General features: G+C 36.2%; 1 protein-coding gene across 4 annotated transcripts in view; it reads right to left on the reverse strand.

The window, feature by feature from the left end:
- Nucleotides 1–15,975, reverse strand: part of ATXN7L1 (ataxin 7 like 1) — a 109,989-nt gene that overhangs the window by 60,991 nt on the left and 33,023 nt on the right. For 3 of the 4 annotated variants that reach the window (XM_064422001.1, XM_064422002.1, XM_064422004.1), the window contains one exon: nt 13,251–13,355. The exons of the other annotated variant lie outside the window; for it this stretch is intronic. In XM_064422001.1, coding sequence (XP_064278071.1) covers nt 13,251–13,355 — 105 coding nt within the window. The remainder of the gene's footprint in view (nt 1–13,250; nt 13,356–15,975) is intronic. 4 annotated transcript variants of the gene reach the window in all.

A 15,975-nucleotide genomic window follows, 5' to 3' on the forward strand; every position in this document is an offset into this window, starting at 1 on the left:
TTTAAGGGAACCCTCAGGTTTTGTGAACCAACTCACTGCTGGTAACTGCTGCCTGAGCATTCAGCCTGTCCTCAAAATTATTTTATATTCACAACTCATCAGTAGTTATCACTGGACCAGTAAATGCAGCAGCTGATATAATATGGTTTTCTCCCCTCAAATATCAATATACAATTGACAATTTTGTAACTGCCTTTGTTTCTACTTTACAATCAGCTACTTCGGCTTGGTTCACAGAGTGGATTAACATCCAGAATTCTGACAGAATAATAAGTATTTCTAAATATATTTTCTTATTAGAAAGCCATTTAGTGCTTGGTCTTTAAACAAGACAGACCTGGTGAAAGGGAGATGACTACTTCCCTGATTAAAGCACTTATCTTCTTGTAATCTGTCTGAACCCAGATCTTCCTCTCTTCATAAAAGATCTCCGACAAGGATATAGACTTGTGAAGGGTGTTAAGGAGTTGTTCTCTCTCCATCCTGCTGAAATGATTTCAGCCTTTTATAAACACATTTCCCGAACCACAGACTGGATGCCAAGTATCTTACTTGTCAAAGTTAGGGATGAATTCCACCTCTTACTCTGTTCAACTGCTGTTATCTTGTGCAAAATAAAAACACCAAAAGGAAAGAAGAAATCAGTGTGGACTGGAACTTGTGTTTTCCAATAGCAGAAGCCCTCAGTCTGCAAGTAATTCTGTTCCTCTCAATTATTTGCATTCCTTTTCCATACAAAACATGCAACAGGAGAAGCAGGCAAAGCCTCACAAGCAGAATTGTTCCACCACACCCTGACAGATGAGATACCCCAATTGTCATCAGCATTTCTTTATGGAAAGGAGAAAAAACACCTATCAACACCAGGTAGCCTGCTTAAGGCTCGATTCAACTCCCCTCAGATTTGGGAAGAAAAGTGTAAATAGAATGTCCTACATTGCACATTAACTGTTCTAATCACCATACTAGCAGCTAAAGGAACAGAAATAATTTTGCAGACTTTGAATTTAATTTCCTCTGGGTTATTTTTTTCCAGTGTCTTAAAAGAGATTTTACCTCAGGCCAAGTGCAACACTTCACCTCTATGGGCATGGAAATAATTTTGGTAAGAAAGTAAGAGAAAGATCTGTCACACTCAAGTTTTTTAATGTGCAAAACCTCTGTGTTTTATTCTTCAGCATGCTATAGGAAAAAACATCCTATTCTTTTACCAATTGTATCTACTCAGGAAGTGACAATAAGCCACTCCCTAGCAGTTATTACAGAATTAAGGCTACAGCTGCATTTGGGGTGCAATGGACAGGTCAGGCAATGTATGTGAATACATAGAGAAATGCATACATATAAACACTTATGCACAAATAAAACTTGGCTTTGTTTATAGTCATGACAAAAATTATCTTTATGGTCCAGATGCCCCAAAGGATTTAGAAAACCCATCTCCAACTGAATTAGTGACTTGACACAAGAGAAATCCAACTGACACAGTCTACTTAAACATCTAAGTGAAAGGTACACATTTCTTAAAGATACCTGCTCTTGAGACAGAATGTTGTTGCAACCCTCACCCAAAGGCTATAGAATAGGCCAAAAAAAAGAGGGTAAAAACGGTCCTCAAAGAAAGAATTTAGCAATGGCATGCAGCAGGAGCCTGTATTAGTGCCTGAACTATTCAGCATATCCAGAAATGATTGAAAAAAGGTGGTGGTTAGTGAGAGAACAAGATCTTTGGTATATAATTATTTAGAGTACTAAAGACGAAAATCAACAGATTGCAGAAAGACCTAATACTACTAGTGTAATAAAACAGTAAATGAAATTAAATGTAAAGAAATGTAAAGTGACAGACATGGAAGAAGAAAAGTATCTTCACTTTATATATAAAATTATGGTTTTTCAGTTATAATTACACAGTAATGAAACACTGGTCTTGTAACAGTTCTATGAAATTATCATCTCAGTGATTTGTTGTGGTCACAAAAGCAAAACAAATGTTAGGCAAGGAATACATCACATCACACCACTGCTTCCATCGCTGCGAAAATCATTTAGAAGAGTTAGGCAAGATATAAAAACATGTAGGAAAGACATAGGGAGTTTCCACAAGTGACAATTAGACCAATTTGGACTTGTCAAACTGGATGAGTGATGACAGAGGAGGGTTATGGTGTACATTTATTATGAACATGGACAGGAAATGATAATTTGTTGCTGGTTCAAAAACAAACCAAAAAGCAAGGTATTTCTCCACATAATGTACAACTAAGTTTTAAAAATCCTTTCCAAGGGACCACATAGCTCTCAAGTTTCCATTAACTTCAAAAGACCCACTGTGTCAGCAGAGGTGTTCAGCAGCACAGTGACAAATACCACATTTTTCTTTTCAGAGTTTCCTTTTTTGCTCCACCATTTCTGTACTCATTTAACTAAACATGCAGTTCTGCACTGTGCCCATCCTCACAGACTCAACTGTCTGGTCCTCACTATGCCTTTCCGGCCCATGCACAAATGCTGAAACTTTTACTGCTTGTTTCAGCATTCTTGTTACATACATCTAGTATTCGACAGTGATATAAAGATTTATTTAAACTGCAGACAAATCCTTTGCTGTCCTAGCCAGATTCAAAAGCATTACTTCCACTCACATTTTATAGTCTTCATCTATCTAGAATCACAGAATGAGAAACACTTGTTTTCAGACTCATTAGGACAAGCACAATACTCACACAAGATACTTCCACAGAGGAAGCTTAAAGAACACACAAGGATGCACTGGTCTCCACAGCTCCTGCAGTCCTGTCACCATCACATACAAACTAAACCTACCTGGAATAACTATAATCAATGTAGACTTTTACAGTATTGTTGGCCAATTACTGGACCAAGTGTCAGCTTGCACAGATGTATTCCTGCTTCAGTACTTTTGGATAGAAGTGGCTCTGAAAACAGACTCCTCCCTGTCAATCCTAACCAAATGAATTAAAAAGTGAAATAAATTTTCAATTATCAATCTCATACCTAAAACATGAAACTACACTTAATTAAAAAAAATTAAAAAATCAAATGTATCTAGTTACCCAATTAATAAAGTACAACATCAATGACATACTCATGAAAAGAATACCTTATAAAACAGAGGGAACAAACTGAAAGGATGTCTATCAAATAATGATACATTAATGCTTGCCTTAAACACATTTCTCATAAGCAATGCTTGATATTTTATATAAATATACTATTAGTTATACTTCACTAGTTGCAAAGCAGATGCTAGGCATGATAAAAGTATTTAGCAGAAACAAGAAGTCTGCCCAAAACAGCAACTGGAAAAATACATTATTTCCCAGAACACTAGTCAAAGAAAATGTTCCTAGTTAACAGCATCACTAATCTCACAAGCATAAATAGTTAATGAGGCAAGTTTTCGGAATTTTATTTAGGCATCTTACCAATAGCTAGGTTTTGGTGCAGAAAGCTAAATCAAGTATTTGAAAATTGATCATAGTGAAAATATGCATGCATTAAAGTGAACTGATAGTCCATCATCATTTGTGTAACATTTTAAACATTTCTTTCTTACTGCATCATGATTAACATAGCTTTTTAATCTTGCTAAATGAATGCAAAAAATTTTATTATGAAAACAGAAGCCTACAGTGTGTCTAACCTACCTGCAGTAATAGAACAAGGTCTAATTCAATATTTTACATTTTAATGTGACAATTATTACATTAATATCACCAGTTAAAGATAATAGTAATAAGCCATTAAGATAATTATATGAATCACTAAAGGGGTATGAAATGGGAAACACAAGGAGCTTCAGATATATTTGAAATTATGAGAACTTTAAGTACAGTATTGTATGCCCACAAATAAAATGTTTTGGATAGATTTGACACTAGTCAGGTACCAAGAGGTTGTGTACTATTATTACAATTAAATAAACAGAACTCAACAGATTTCAAACATGGGGATGTGACAAACATGTTTGCATACTAGATGAAAAAATAATATTAAAATAAGAAGAAATATTTAAAAGCAATAACAGGTATAAAAAATCCAGGACAAATGTTACTACTGAAAACTGTGGGAAAAGTAATTTGCAAGCCTTGTACTAGTGAGTTTAGCACTAGCTGAGATTTCCCTCTACCAAAAATAAGGTTTTTTTAAAACACCAAAAAAAATTATTTCTTCATGAAAGGCATTTAATGCAACTACTTCCAGCTTGACAAAAAAATAAAGCTCTTGAAATACAGCCAAATATTTAATTTAATTGCTCTCCATTGCACGTCTATGAACAAGACTACCCTGTCATCTGCCTGCATGCCAATGGAATTTTTGTATTCCTCACTACACCCCAAGTGGCCTGTAGATGTTAGAAAGGCAAGACAAACATTGCTGGAAAGAAGCACTTCAGCCTCTCAGAAGCAGTATTTCCAAAACCTAATAAACTGCCATTCCAGTTTTCTGTCCACTCACCAGTGTCCATAACAAGGCAGCTGTGAGAGCCACAGCTGTATTCTGTATTCTGGGTCATCCAGCCTCCTCCCAGGCCCAATTCTCCAGCTCTGAAGGAAGCCCTTGAACACCCAGGACAAGTTGCAACTCCAGCCCCACCTGCCACCTCACTTGCAGGCTCAGCAACCACAACTCTTGGCACAGGAGATGGTCAGCTGCCAGAGAAGACACTAGCCCAAAAAGTGCTACTGTTTATGCAAGGAAAAGCCCAATAATTAATAGACAGGAATCAACTTTATGAGCCAGCTTACAGAAAAAGTTAATACCATGACATCAAGAAATTACTACACTTGAGATGTGCTTTGCAAGAAAATGCTAAATGATAACACAGTAGAAATTACTACATTCAGAAAACTAACTAAAACCAAGATATTCAGACGATTACTAAAAGTCATGATCCATGGGGAGGGCTATATGCAGACATGACTTCTACAGACTTGAAATGGAACTTAGGATATTTGATAGTAGCTAATTCAAATGTTAATTACTTTCTGTAAACACTATTGTGTATGTAAAGTGAAACACTATTACCAAAAAAACCTACACCCCACACTAAAAAACTCCACCATATAGACTTGTTTTTCTAATCACAAGCAGGAAGTATAAAGAGATAACACAGAGACAAAACTTGCTCTTAACACTTCTGAACTTCTGAATGCCATGAAGAAGCAATCACTTCTTACTTGGGTATTTGGCAAATTCAGGTTCCACTTCAAATTTTCTCTCTGTAGAGTACACTACAATTTGATATCAGAAGGAATTTGATCTTGCTTATCTGTTAATCACCAAAACATTTCCAAACAGTGACTCCAAAAATTCTTAATTCTGTTTTGGACTTTGTCTAGGAATAGGACCATAAAGTCTTTTAAAAATTGTTTTTGAAAACATTCCTTCTCCAAGATGGAAAGTATCCACCTTACTCAGTAACACATGCTATAGAAGACTTCAAGCCAAATACTCCAAATTTTAATTTTGTCAGGTTTTTACAGACTATGACAGAAAATTTTCACTACACTTCTCTCTCCCACTATCACAACCTCCATCCCTCCACCAATGAAGCAGCTGAAGACTGATGCACTAAACACAGCCCTGTAAATAATAGTATGTAGGAGATTAAACTTAAGCCTAATGCTACAGTCAACCTTCAACAGCTGAGTTCTATAAATGGACACTCCTTAAAAGAAATCCTTATTGGTTACTATTTAAAACTACAACTCTATTAAAATCTTGACTGAAAGAAATTACATGTGATACATACTGCCCATCACTGCCATTACAACACCACCCAGTTCAAGTATGTATGCATCATTTACCACAATTTATCCGAAGTAAAAAAATACAAAAGAGTTCACTAATAAAATACTATCAATGACTACACAATGTAAAAGAGATGAGTTAATTTATAATGGTAGAGATTATGTGTAAACTAGACTAGTAAGACTTCCAGCGCACTGAAAAGCCCAGTGCCATTATTATTCTCTCTATCTCCTTCCTCTGTGGATTTATTTAATATCAGCATCGTAAAATTAATGCACAGTCAAGGCACTGTAAAGAACTTAATAGAAAACATCAAGGGAAAAGACAATTAACTGCTGTTTCACTTTGAGACTTCAATTTCATGACCAGGATGAGAAATATGGGAGGGTGTGGAGGTTAGTATGCTGAATAGCAACTGCACACGTGTGGCATTCTGTTCACTGCTGAATGTTTTCTCCTGTTGAATACTTACTGCTCTCAATGCACAGTCCTTTGAGATTCAATGCTCCAAAGTGTTCCTGCTTTCTCATTCAAAGAATCTTTTGAATGAAGAAATTTTCAATTATTGACACATCAACCTAAGGCCAAATGATCTGTGGGAAGTTGTCAGCTTCCTATTACACTACTTGTTGACCTTGCAACTCTTCATGTATCATATCTATTTCTATATCTGAACTGCCCTGTTTTAGGCTCTGTCACTGATGATGAATTAGTAACAAGAAAGAAAACAATTTGAGCAAAAGATGATAGTAGAAAATACCAAAAAAAAGTCAACCCTATCCAATATTATGCGACTTGCTTCTGAGGAAACAGGTCAGCATGTCTGAGCACAGCTCCACTTTTAATCCACATGCTAGACTAAGTAAGGAAAGCACAACAAACTCCTCCAAGCCTTGAGCAGGTCTCAGCAACCTGCCAGGTGAAGATACATTGTGTTGTTGTTCTGAACATCAGATGCACATTTTTCAATCCCATCACAGTCCTTCCCTTTGATCTGGGTGTTACTCTCTACATTCAGGTTCACTTTGTCTGATACATCTCTGCTGCAAAAAGCATGTGTTGTCTTGCTTCAGCCTGGGTTATGGTGGGTGTGTTTTCCTCTCTCAGGAGGTGGAAAGTGAGAGAATAGCTCCTAGGTGGTAAGCTTACTAAATCCAAATCTCTTGCTTCCTGGACAAGTAAGTACAGAGAATAAAGGATTTTGTTGTCATTCTTATTGAATGACATGGTCATGTCAATATATTTTTCAGTGAAATTATAAAAAAAGCCCAGGACTGTTTGCAGTCCTGAATGAACACAGTAGCCAATTCAGAAGTGACCAACACTCACACACAGAGCAGGAGCTGTGAGGGATTTTTCTTTATTTTGTCATTTGAATCAAGTATTGATTGCGTTTTATGCAGCTAAGTGCTTTTCTGGCCAGTCTCTATCAGCAGTTAGAATATAAACCAAGTAAGATTTTGTAACAGAATAAACAAAGCCAGAAATTTGCATTTTTGTACCTGTTCAGAGCCTCAAGAATTGCTGACAGTCTAAAATGTCACTCCAAGCATATATAAGGAAAAAGATGAATTCAAAGAAGTGCTGGTTTAGTTTTGCCTCTTCAAGGGTAATACATACTTGACCTGGATATGTTTGTATTTACCTACTCCAGGAATGGCACAAAAGACGGCTGGTGACCCCAGTTTCACAGGGTCTGCCATTAGGCTGGGCTTGGAAATCTTACAAGGACATGGACATGACAGACCCACATGTACCACTGCAGGAACATTTTCATCACTGACAGAAGACACAGATTTATGCTACTGGCTGTACTTTTGTCTTGAGAACAAGATTTCTGATAGAAAGACTGCAAAGCTACTAAAACATTTTTTGGAAACAAGGGGTTTCCAATTTTGAGCAACAGAAATTAGAGTGTCAGACAAAATTGGTGTATTCTAGGCAGCCACATAAATAAAAATATACATATAAGGTACATAAAACATTCAACTCCATCCTCCTTCTGTCCCTACCCCTACCAAAGGAAAAACTTGAATCTTGTCAGTCTAGTCGCTACTGTTTCCGGTTTGAAAAAGAAGCCATAGGAACGAGACCAATTTTTATTATTTTAATTCTTTTATGCAGTGAAACCTAAACATATGACAAGTAGAAAGTTATTTAATCAATAATGATATCATAGAACAAGTTTTGACAAGGCTGTGAATAAAGAAAATCACAGTAACAGGAGAATCACTCAAAATGTCATAGTCCTTTATGGGCACAAAAGAGTCTCTGATAAAAGGTCAAATGAAGGGGATAAAGTATTAACAATTACAAATCCCCAAACAGTTGTATTTAATAAAAAATAAGGTACTGAATAATTGAAAATATACCAACAGAATAATCTGTCAAATCTGACACTCACACCTGGATCAAAAACCCTATGCAAGAAAGGTGCCAACTAGTAATGTTCGAGCTAGTGTTAAAAAAAATCAATCATTCTTATTAATACTTTAAGTTCAGCCTTCTTGTCTTCAATCACAGTTCATTAAGTTGAAGCTACTAGTGCAATGTAAAATAGCTAGTCTGAGTAATTCAAAATATATAACCTCTCTCAGGAAAACAATTATGATATGGAAAGCAAAATAATTTATTTATATTTTTCAGTGCTCCATTACTTTTTAGTTTACTTTTCTATTAAATAACACACAGCCAAACAGAAGGATAAAAAAAGGAAATATCCTTTTGCAACTTTCATGAGGACATGAAGATACCAATCCAAGGATATATAACTCAGAAGTAATGAAAACAAAGTGTAGTTTTTTGGGTTTTTTTAAGGAATAAGAATTTCTACTCCTTAATTTGATGCCTCTTAAAAGAACCTTATAGGCACGCAGGATAGATATCAATGAGCCTCCAGTAAAGAAATTATCAAAAAAAAAGAAATAATTTCTCCTTGATGAAGCAAAATTGGTCTCCTCTGTATGCAACAACTTCATCAAATGGGTACCTTAATTATTCAATTCATTAAGATACCATCCACAGCTTTGGAAACTGTTCCAGAGCATGTGTGGAAGTTCTCTTTGATGGTTATACTGCTGCTGTTGTTTAACTAAACTGCATTATTTACCTTGGCTAATTCACCTCTTCCCCCCAACGTTTTTTTTTCAACACTTTCCCATCATTAATTAGTTTCCTCACAGTAAAAGTCAAGATGTCTTGACAAGCTCTCTAAAAATACAGTGCTTGATCCTCACTGTGCCAGAGCTACATTTTATGAGAGGTTTTCCTTTTAACTGGGAAAGACCAAAGTTAACAAGACTATTAATGTACAAAACATAAAAATAATAACCAGAACTGTATCTGATGCTCTTTAGTCTAGCAAAGGATAATGCAGTTTAAGAACATGAAGCTTTAATCTTTCTAGTGCCAAAGAAAAATGGAAATGTCTCCTGGGAAATGGTACAGGATGCCATCTTCACCAGCATTTTACAAAGACACAGAATTAGTTAACAGAAGTCAAATGGACAGAGTTCAGCATAGACTGCCAGCCTAAAAGTCTCCTAGAAAACAGATGGACAAAAGACCCTAAATAAACAGCAAGAACGTTATCATTATCATACTTCAGGATTGTACTACGGCACAATATTTTGATGTTCTGAGAAGTCAATCTTCATTGAGGTTGGCATTTGAGAACAAATTAAAATTTTCTGAAAATCAAAACTACTATTCCTTACATGCCAAGTACACTTAGGAATGCTATAAGCTGCATATCCAGACTGACTTCTTATTTCAAACTACTTTGTGGAGGAATAAATACAACTACATGTTCATACAATAAAAAAAAAGAAGTAAATCCAAGATACTGTACCACTACAAGAAGTTACTCAAAAGAAATGGCTTCAGAAGCAAACACCACTATTTCAACTCTATTGATGATGACATTGTGAGATACTATTTTCTAAGTGCACGATAATACCAAACAACCTCAAGAACTTATTTGATTTACATGGTTTATCCAGCACTCTATAACAGCAAGTCTCTTCCAGGTAGGCTTACATCATATAAAAATGAATGGTTTAATACTTACAAATGGATATGTTTATCCTGCAGATGCAAGGATGTAGAACTGCTCTTAAAAACAGCTCAGTGTTTCTCTGACTTACGGGCTAGAACAGATCTGTTACTCTGCAACACTACCTGTACTCTCAAGCCCAGCAAGTCAGTCCTCTAATTAGCCAGATCTCTTCTTTTACCTTCCTGATTTGTACTGCCTAAGGTTCTACGATGCACTGCCTGCCATTAAAAATAGCTTGAACCACAACCAGATTTTTCTTTTATTCTGCTCAATATTCCAGGAATCAAACCCTTAAAACAACATCTGCCTCTATAATATTCACAACCTCGCAGAGCCATCAACAAGGATGGCTGCCACATGTCTGAAATCGGAGGCAAATGAAACAGTGGGTCTTCTTACACTCTGGGGAAAGGCAGATGCCAGCAAGGGCTCAAGAGAAGTGTTACAAAAACCTTTGCTAAACTAAAGCATTCCAGTGCTGCTCCGAAGCCAAGACCTTCAAGTTCCAATGCAGGGAACCTAGAAACATAAAGCATGTGCCTGGCATGGGCCTAATTTCTTACTGAGAGGATATGGATTGGATCTTACCAGGGACATTAGCAACAAACCACACTTTGTGGGAGATTCTGGGATAGATCTCTACAAGCCCTTGTCAACAGCAATAAAGACTCCCCATGACACAACCTCCAAGAGCCAAAAAACCAGTAGTGCCTTCTAAAGCTTTCTCATTCCATTGTCTGTACTACAGCTTTGAAGCAGCAATTCAATACCTGCGTAATAATGCATTTTTGGGGTAAATATGATAGTCTAAAACACCTCCAAGTCTACTGACAGACATGCCTGGCATCACTGAATTTACAAGGCATTCTGCTGCATCCTCTAATTAAAGAAAGTCTGATCCACCAAAATGAATGTGTCTGAAGGTGATAAAACTCTAAATAGGACAGAAAATTAAATATTCCTGCTTCACAGAAGAGCTCTGTGCAGCCAGAATCAATGTCTCAAATGAGGCCCTGTCCAGGTCTTTCTCAATGGACCACTGGAACCATAACACATCCAGAAAAAAATTATTCAACCACAAGCAATTCATGGTTGATGTGTTTGCTATCAGGAGGTTTCTATAATTTTCTAACAATGCCACTACAGATCAATTAATAACATCTCTGTATAGGTCTTCTTTAAATCTTACTAACTTCTAATGAAAATGATAAATTAGTAGATGCATTTCACGTATATGAGTATTTTTAACAGATTAAAAAATAAATTATTTTGCAACAATTAATGAGACTTTGAAGAGACCTTCTATCTTCTAAAACTTCTTTTATATTTTAGTATATTGCCTATACTGTTTCTTCTTTAAAAAAAATTATTTATGCATTTAAAGCCCTTTCACAGGCCTTCCAGTATACCTTTCCTGAAACAAGTCTGACTAGATTAGGTACAATCTTCCAGACCTCTGGTCAATTATTTTCAGTATTCTCTGGGGGCTTTTTAACACAGTACAGTTTTTTTCCAAGTCTTTATTGACCTTAGGCTCTTAAATCAAGCAATTCATAACTTAACATTCAATCACCCAGTGTAAAAGAATTGCTATAATGGAGATGAAGTAAAGGGAATAGTAAAAATAAAGAAGCAGTGGAGAGAAGAGAAAAACAGACAGTAACTCTTGGGATCTTGGTAGTTTACATGCATTACACTGACACTGATGGCAATACATTTTTTACAAAGAGCTCAAAAATCCTTTCTAACACAAGGGAATTGACTCTCATCTAGCAGAAACATTATTCTATGTGCCTACCACCTGAACACAGGACCAGCTTTCACACTGCTCACCAAACCAGGTTAATGCCGAGGAAAGTGCACAGCCCTGGAAGGGCACAGCAAGGCCTCCCCCTGCTCCTTTTGTCCTCAAGCACATTTTATCCATGCACAAGTTCCATGTTTATGTACCCACTGTACCTACAGCCACATGCAGAGAAGCTTTTCTGTTCTGAAACAATCATAAGATACCTGAAGCTGGGCAGAAAGGAACCATAAAAGACTAAGGGTAATAAACACATTTTGGAAAAAAAAAATAGCATGATGGCTTTTTAGCACACTAAAAACACCTGCCCCCACCATGAAATTAATAAGCTCTTTTCACCTTAGCAAATACTTCTAGATCTTTTCTCATTCACTGGATAGAAAGCTGTATTTCACTGTAACCATATTTTCACAATTATTTCAATCTAGGTCAAAGCTGGTGGCAAGTCTTAGAACTGCCTCCCAAGGTGAATGCAGTTGTTCCTGGTTTGCTGTCAGCAGTCTATCCATACAAACACAACCCGGTATTTTAGTAATATGTCTTTAAAAGTAAATAAACTATTTTTCTGTCCATCCCATTTACATTTTTCCATTAGTGAGTTGCTTTGTTGCAAAAAAAAACTAAAAGAGGTACAGGATTTGTGAAATTTACTTGTATTTAGACAAGTAAAATCTTGCTGGGCTATGCTTTTTCTTAATGTATTTAATTGATTTCATCCTCAGTACTAGCTGCCTTTCATTATTATGCAACCACCTTCAAATTATTTTGATTAAACTAAATTTTATTAAACCTCATACAAAGCTAGCTAGTCACTATTAAGCCACATACAAAGCTAATCCAGTCACTCTTTGCACACCTTAAAAATAACAAAACAACAACAAAAAATCACCACAGAAACAATTCAGTGGACAAATAACAAATAAACCACCAGATAAGTAATAAATAAACCAGACCTTGGTATTAAGTTTTTCAGAAATAATTGAAAGAAGTTTGTTAATCTATACCACAAATTTCTAATGGAAGTAATTCTGCTTTTAAACAGTCAATATAAAAATCATTACCTTGTCATACTAACTGAGAAATTAATATATGCATGTGTTTCTCAAGACCCTCTAGAAAATTTTTTATTTAAGAACTGTGTTCAAAATGCAAATTTTGAAAAATTCAAACCTTAGGATAAATATAAAAATATACACTGTATATAGATATGCAGGAGTCCCATCAGAAAACAATCCATAACATCCAACTTCTAGTTAATGTAGATCAGTATCTGCAGACCTCAATCTGCAGCTTTGATAAAAGACAATCCAATGTTAGGTCATAATAGTTTTAGCCTAGCTAGTCTCTAACTAACAGGATTTATTTGTTGTAACATGTTAATTTAATGTAACAAGTTCAACTTGAAAAGCTCAGCTTCCAGAACAACTAATTTCACTTCCTCTACAGGAAATATACTTATTTGAAGGCATTGCTGGTATTTTCTGTGGAAAGAACACAAGATAACCAGAAAAGTCTATTTGCAATGCCTCTGTTATGATTGTACGCAATGATTCTTACAAGAGCCATACGCCAGTTTGGCACTGTAATTCAGGAAAGAAAACATTCACTTACCGCAGTGTGACTGGAAAACCTGTGGCTTGACTACCTGATTGCAGATATTGCACACTACAAGATAGAAATCATCATGAGCTGGATAATGGCCAAATAAGTGCATATCTGTGGGAAAGTTAAAAATATATACAAGAATTAGAAGTTATGCTTTAAATATCTATTAAGAAAAAAAAAAATTGAAAATACTGTAGGGCCATTACTGTTATATTAATTTACACAAAACAAATGTATACAGTGCTCCATAAGAGCTTCTTACTATGTTAAAGAGATTTTTTTCCCCTCTTTTAGGTTTCAAGGTCCTGTACTAATGCTGCAGTCTCATCCCTCAGTTTGAGTCAGAACACAGACTGCAACACCTTCTCTCAACACTCACTGCCAAGAAGTGGAATAAGCATTTCTGTACTGGTCAAATATTGAAACAGAATGAATATTTTTTTTTAAATCTCTGCCTAAAGATCCTTATAGAAAACATGCTGCATAGGTTATGTTTTATGTTACAATATTCTAAGCTTGACTACAAGTTGCTTGAGAACGGCTCCTGCTTAAAAGCTAGTTATAGTAACCAAAGTCAAGGATCCTACAGCTTCAAATACAGCCAGGAATGCCATGCCATATGAAATTTCTGATTCTATGTAAATGCCCTTCCCTAGTTCTGACACCCTGCTCTTTGTCCCCAACAAATACTGTGGGAAGAGACAAAGTTGGTTAATAGGTATTTCTTGGTGAGGGTATGAGGAATTTAATGAAATCCAAAGACAGGTACAGTCAGATGATGACAGGCACTTGTCCCTCTCAGATGAAACACATAATGCAATACATGCATTCTTAAGCCATTACAAACAGAGTAAAATGGGCTTAAATTACTAACTGAAGTCCTCAGAACTCTAACATTACAGGTGAGGAAACCTGTTCTACTCTTCATTGTTGTAACTTAAGAACAAGCACACACACTCATCCACCACAGCTCAGCTTGGAGGACAGAAACTCCAGTCACTTTTATGCATTTCAGTGGGGTAATGTCACCATACCCAGCGTTGCTAATGAATGTGCTGCTGCACTAGTAACCCCATGCCAAGTAGTGGCCCCACAGATCACACTACCTCTCACATTATAAAAATCAAAATGTTGTAAATTTCAGTGTCACTTAGAAGCATCTGAAATCTGTTACAGAACTTACAATGTAGACTGAAATATTAATCTGGTGCTTCTAAACAGGAGGAAAATCAAGAGAACAAACATATAAAAGAGCAGCTGTGATTGATAAGCATCAACAACTAATCCTACTTCTCCAGTAAGTCACGTACTTCTAAAAAAATAGTGATTTCTTTCAAAAACGGACTCAAGCAAGTATCTTAGCTCACCAGTTCTTTACTAAAGCAATTACTTTGGCCCCAGAACTACTTTTATAAGTAATTTTGCCCTGGTCTCTGGCACTGTAGGTAACATCACTGCTTATGATGGCAGTGCTTGGCATGATGAAGTGCAAAATGTCTTCAGTTCCCAAAAAGCCCAGAGGAATGGGGCATCACCCTCACGGTAACACAGGCAGTACCACAAGTAGATCCAAAGAGGCTTATTCAAGAATTTTTGAGCACAAACCAGCCCCACCAACCTGCAGGTACTTCATAGTATGATATGATGTGCATTGTTCCTTTATCCACTCAAAACCAAAACCCTTTCTTTCTGTTACTACTTGTACCAGGCTATGAAATCCAGTTAAAGGTTAACCAGACATGACACCTTTTCAAACGAAATTTAACAGAATGCCAGTGGTGAGGTATTCTGGTACTTCTGGTGAAGCCAGAAGTACAAAGTTAGGTTCAATCAAATCTTCCTTACTGGTAAAACAGATAAACAAACCCCTAAGCACGCACTAAAAGAGGCCTTTTTATTCTATTTATTGTTTTAATACGTTAATTCAGTGACCTTAAAATCATTTTATAATGGCAGTTCTTAGATGGATAGTTTTGATCACAACCTACAGATTTCCAATAACAGCACTGTAAATTCCACAGAAAGGAGTACTTCTTCTGGGCATGATTTGACACAAAGTCTCAGCTCAAAAACATGCATTTAATTACAGTTATAAAATATTTTTTAAATGGTTAAAACATCTCTAAATATTTTTTCAGTTATTTTAAAGGTACGGTGACAATATTCTTATGAAAACATAGAGACTTTGCCCTTCACAAACAGAAAAGTTACATCTGTTTTCCACTTTAAATTCCTTAAGTTAATTTAACCTTCACAGGTCTGTATCCTAAGCTTTAAAACATGTCCAACTCTGAGGTGTCTAAAGTTTGGCTGGGTCTGAGGTTTTATGATTTCTGGCTGCAGGGAGTAACTTATAAAAAACATAAGGTATTAATACTGGCAAAAACTATTCAAGGACATAGGTGGGAAAAGGAATCAGGTTGGTTCACAGGATCACAAATCTATCTTTTCATCAGGCACTGCCAAGGAGCAGAGCAATGAAGGAAAAGTCCTGTGAGCTTGTTCCACTACCCTGGCAAACACCACTGCACCTAACAGGTAAATAGCACCATTTGAGGATTTTTTTTTCATACTCCATATGGGTTGATATACAAAAAACCTGCACAGACATGTAGGAGAACACACCAAAAAGCTGCTGTAAGATACACAGTATCAAAAGGATGCACAGATGCAGAGTAAGTGACATCCTGAAGCAACATTTTGGAAGTTTTTTCATTTTGCAGGTGCCTAG

This window comes from Passer domesticus, chromosome 5 (assembly GCF_036417665.1).
Source record: "Passer domesticus isolate bPasDom1 chromosome 5, bPasDom1.hap1, whole genome shotgun sequence".
Classification (NCBI taxonomy): domain Eukaryota; kingdom Metazoa; phylum Chordata; class Aves; order Passeriformes; family Passeridae; genus Passer; species Passer domesticus.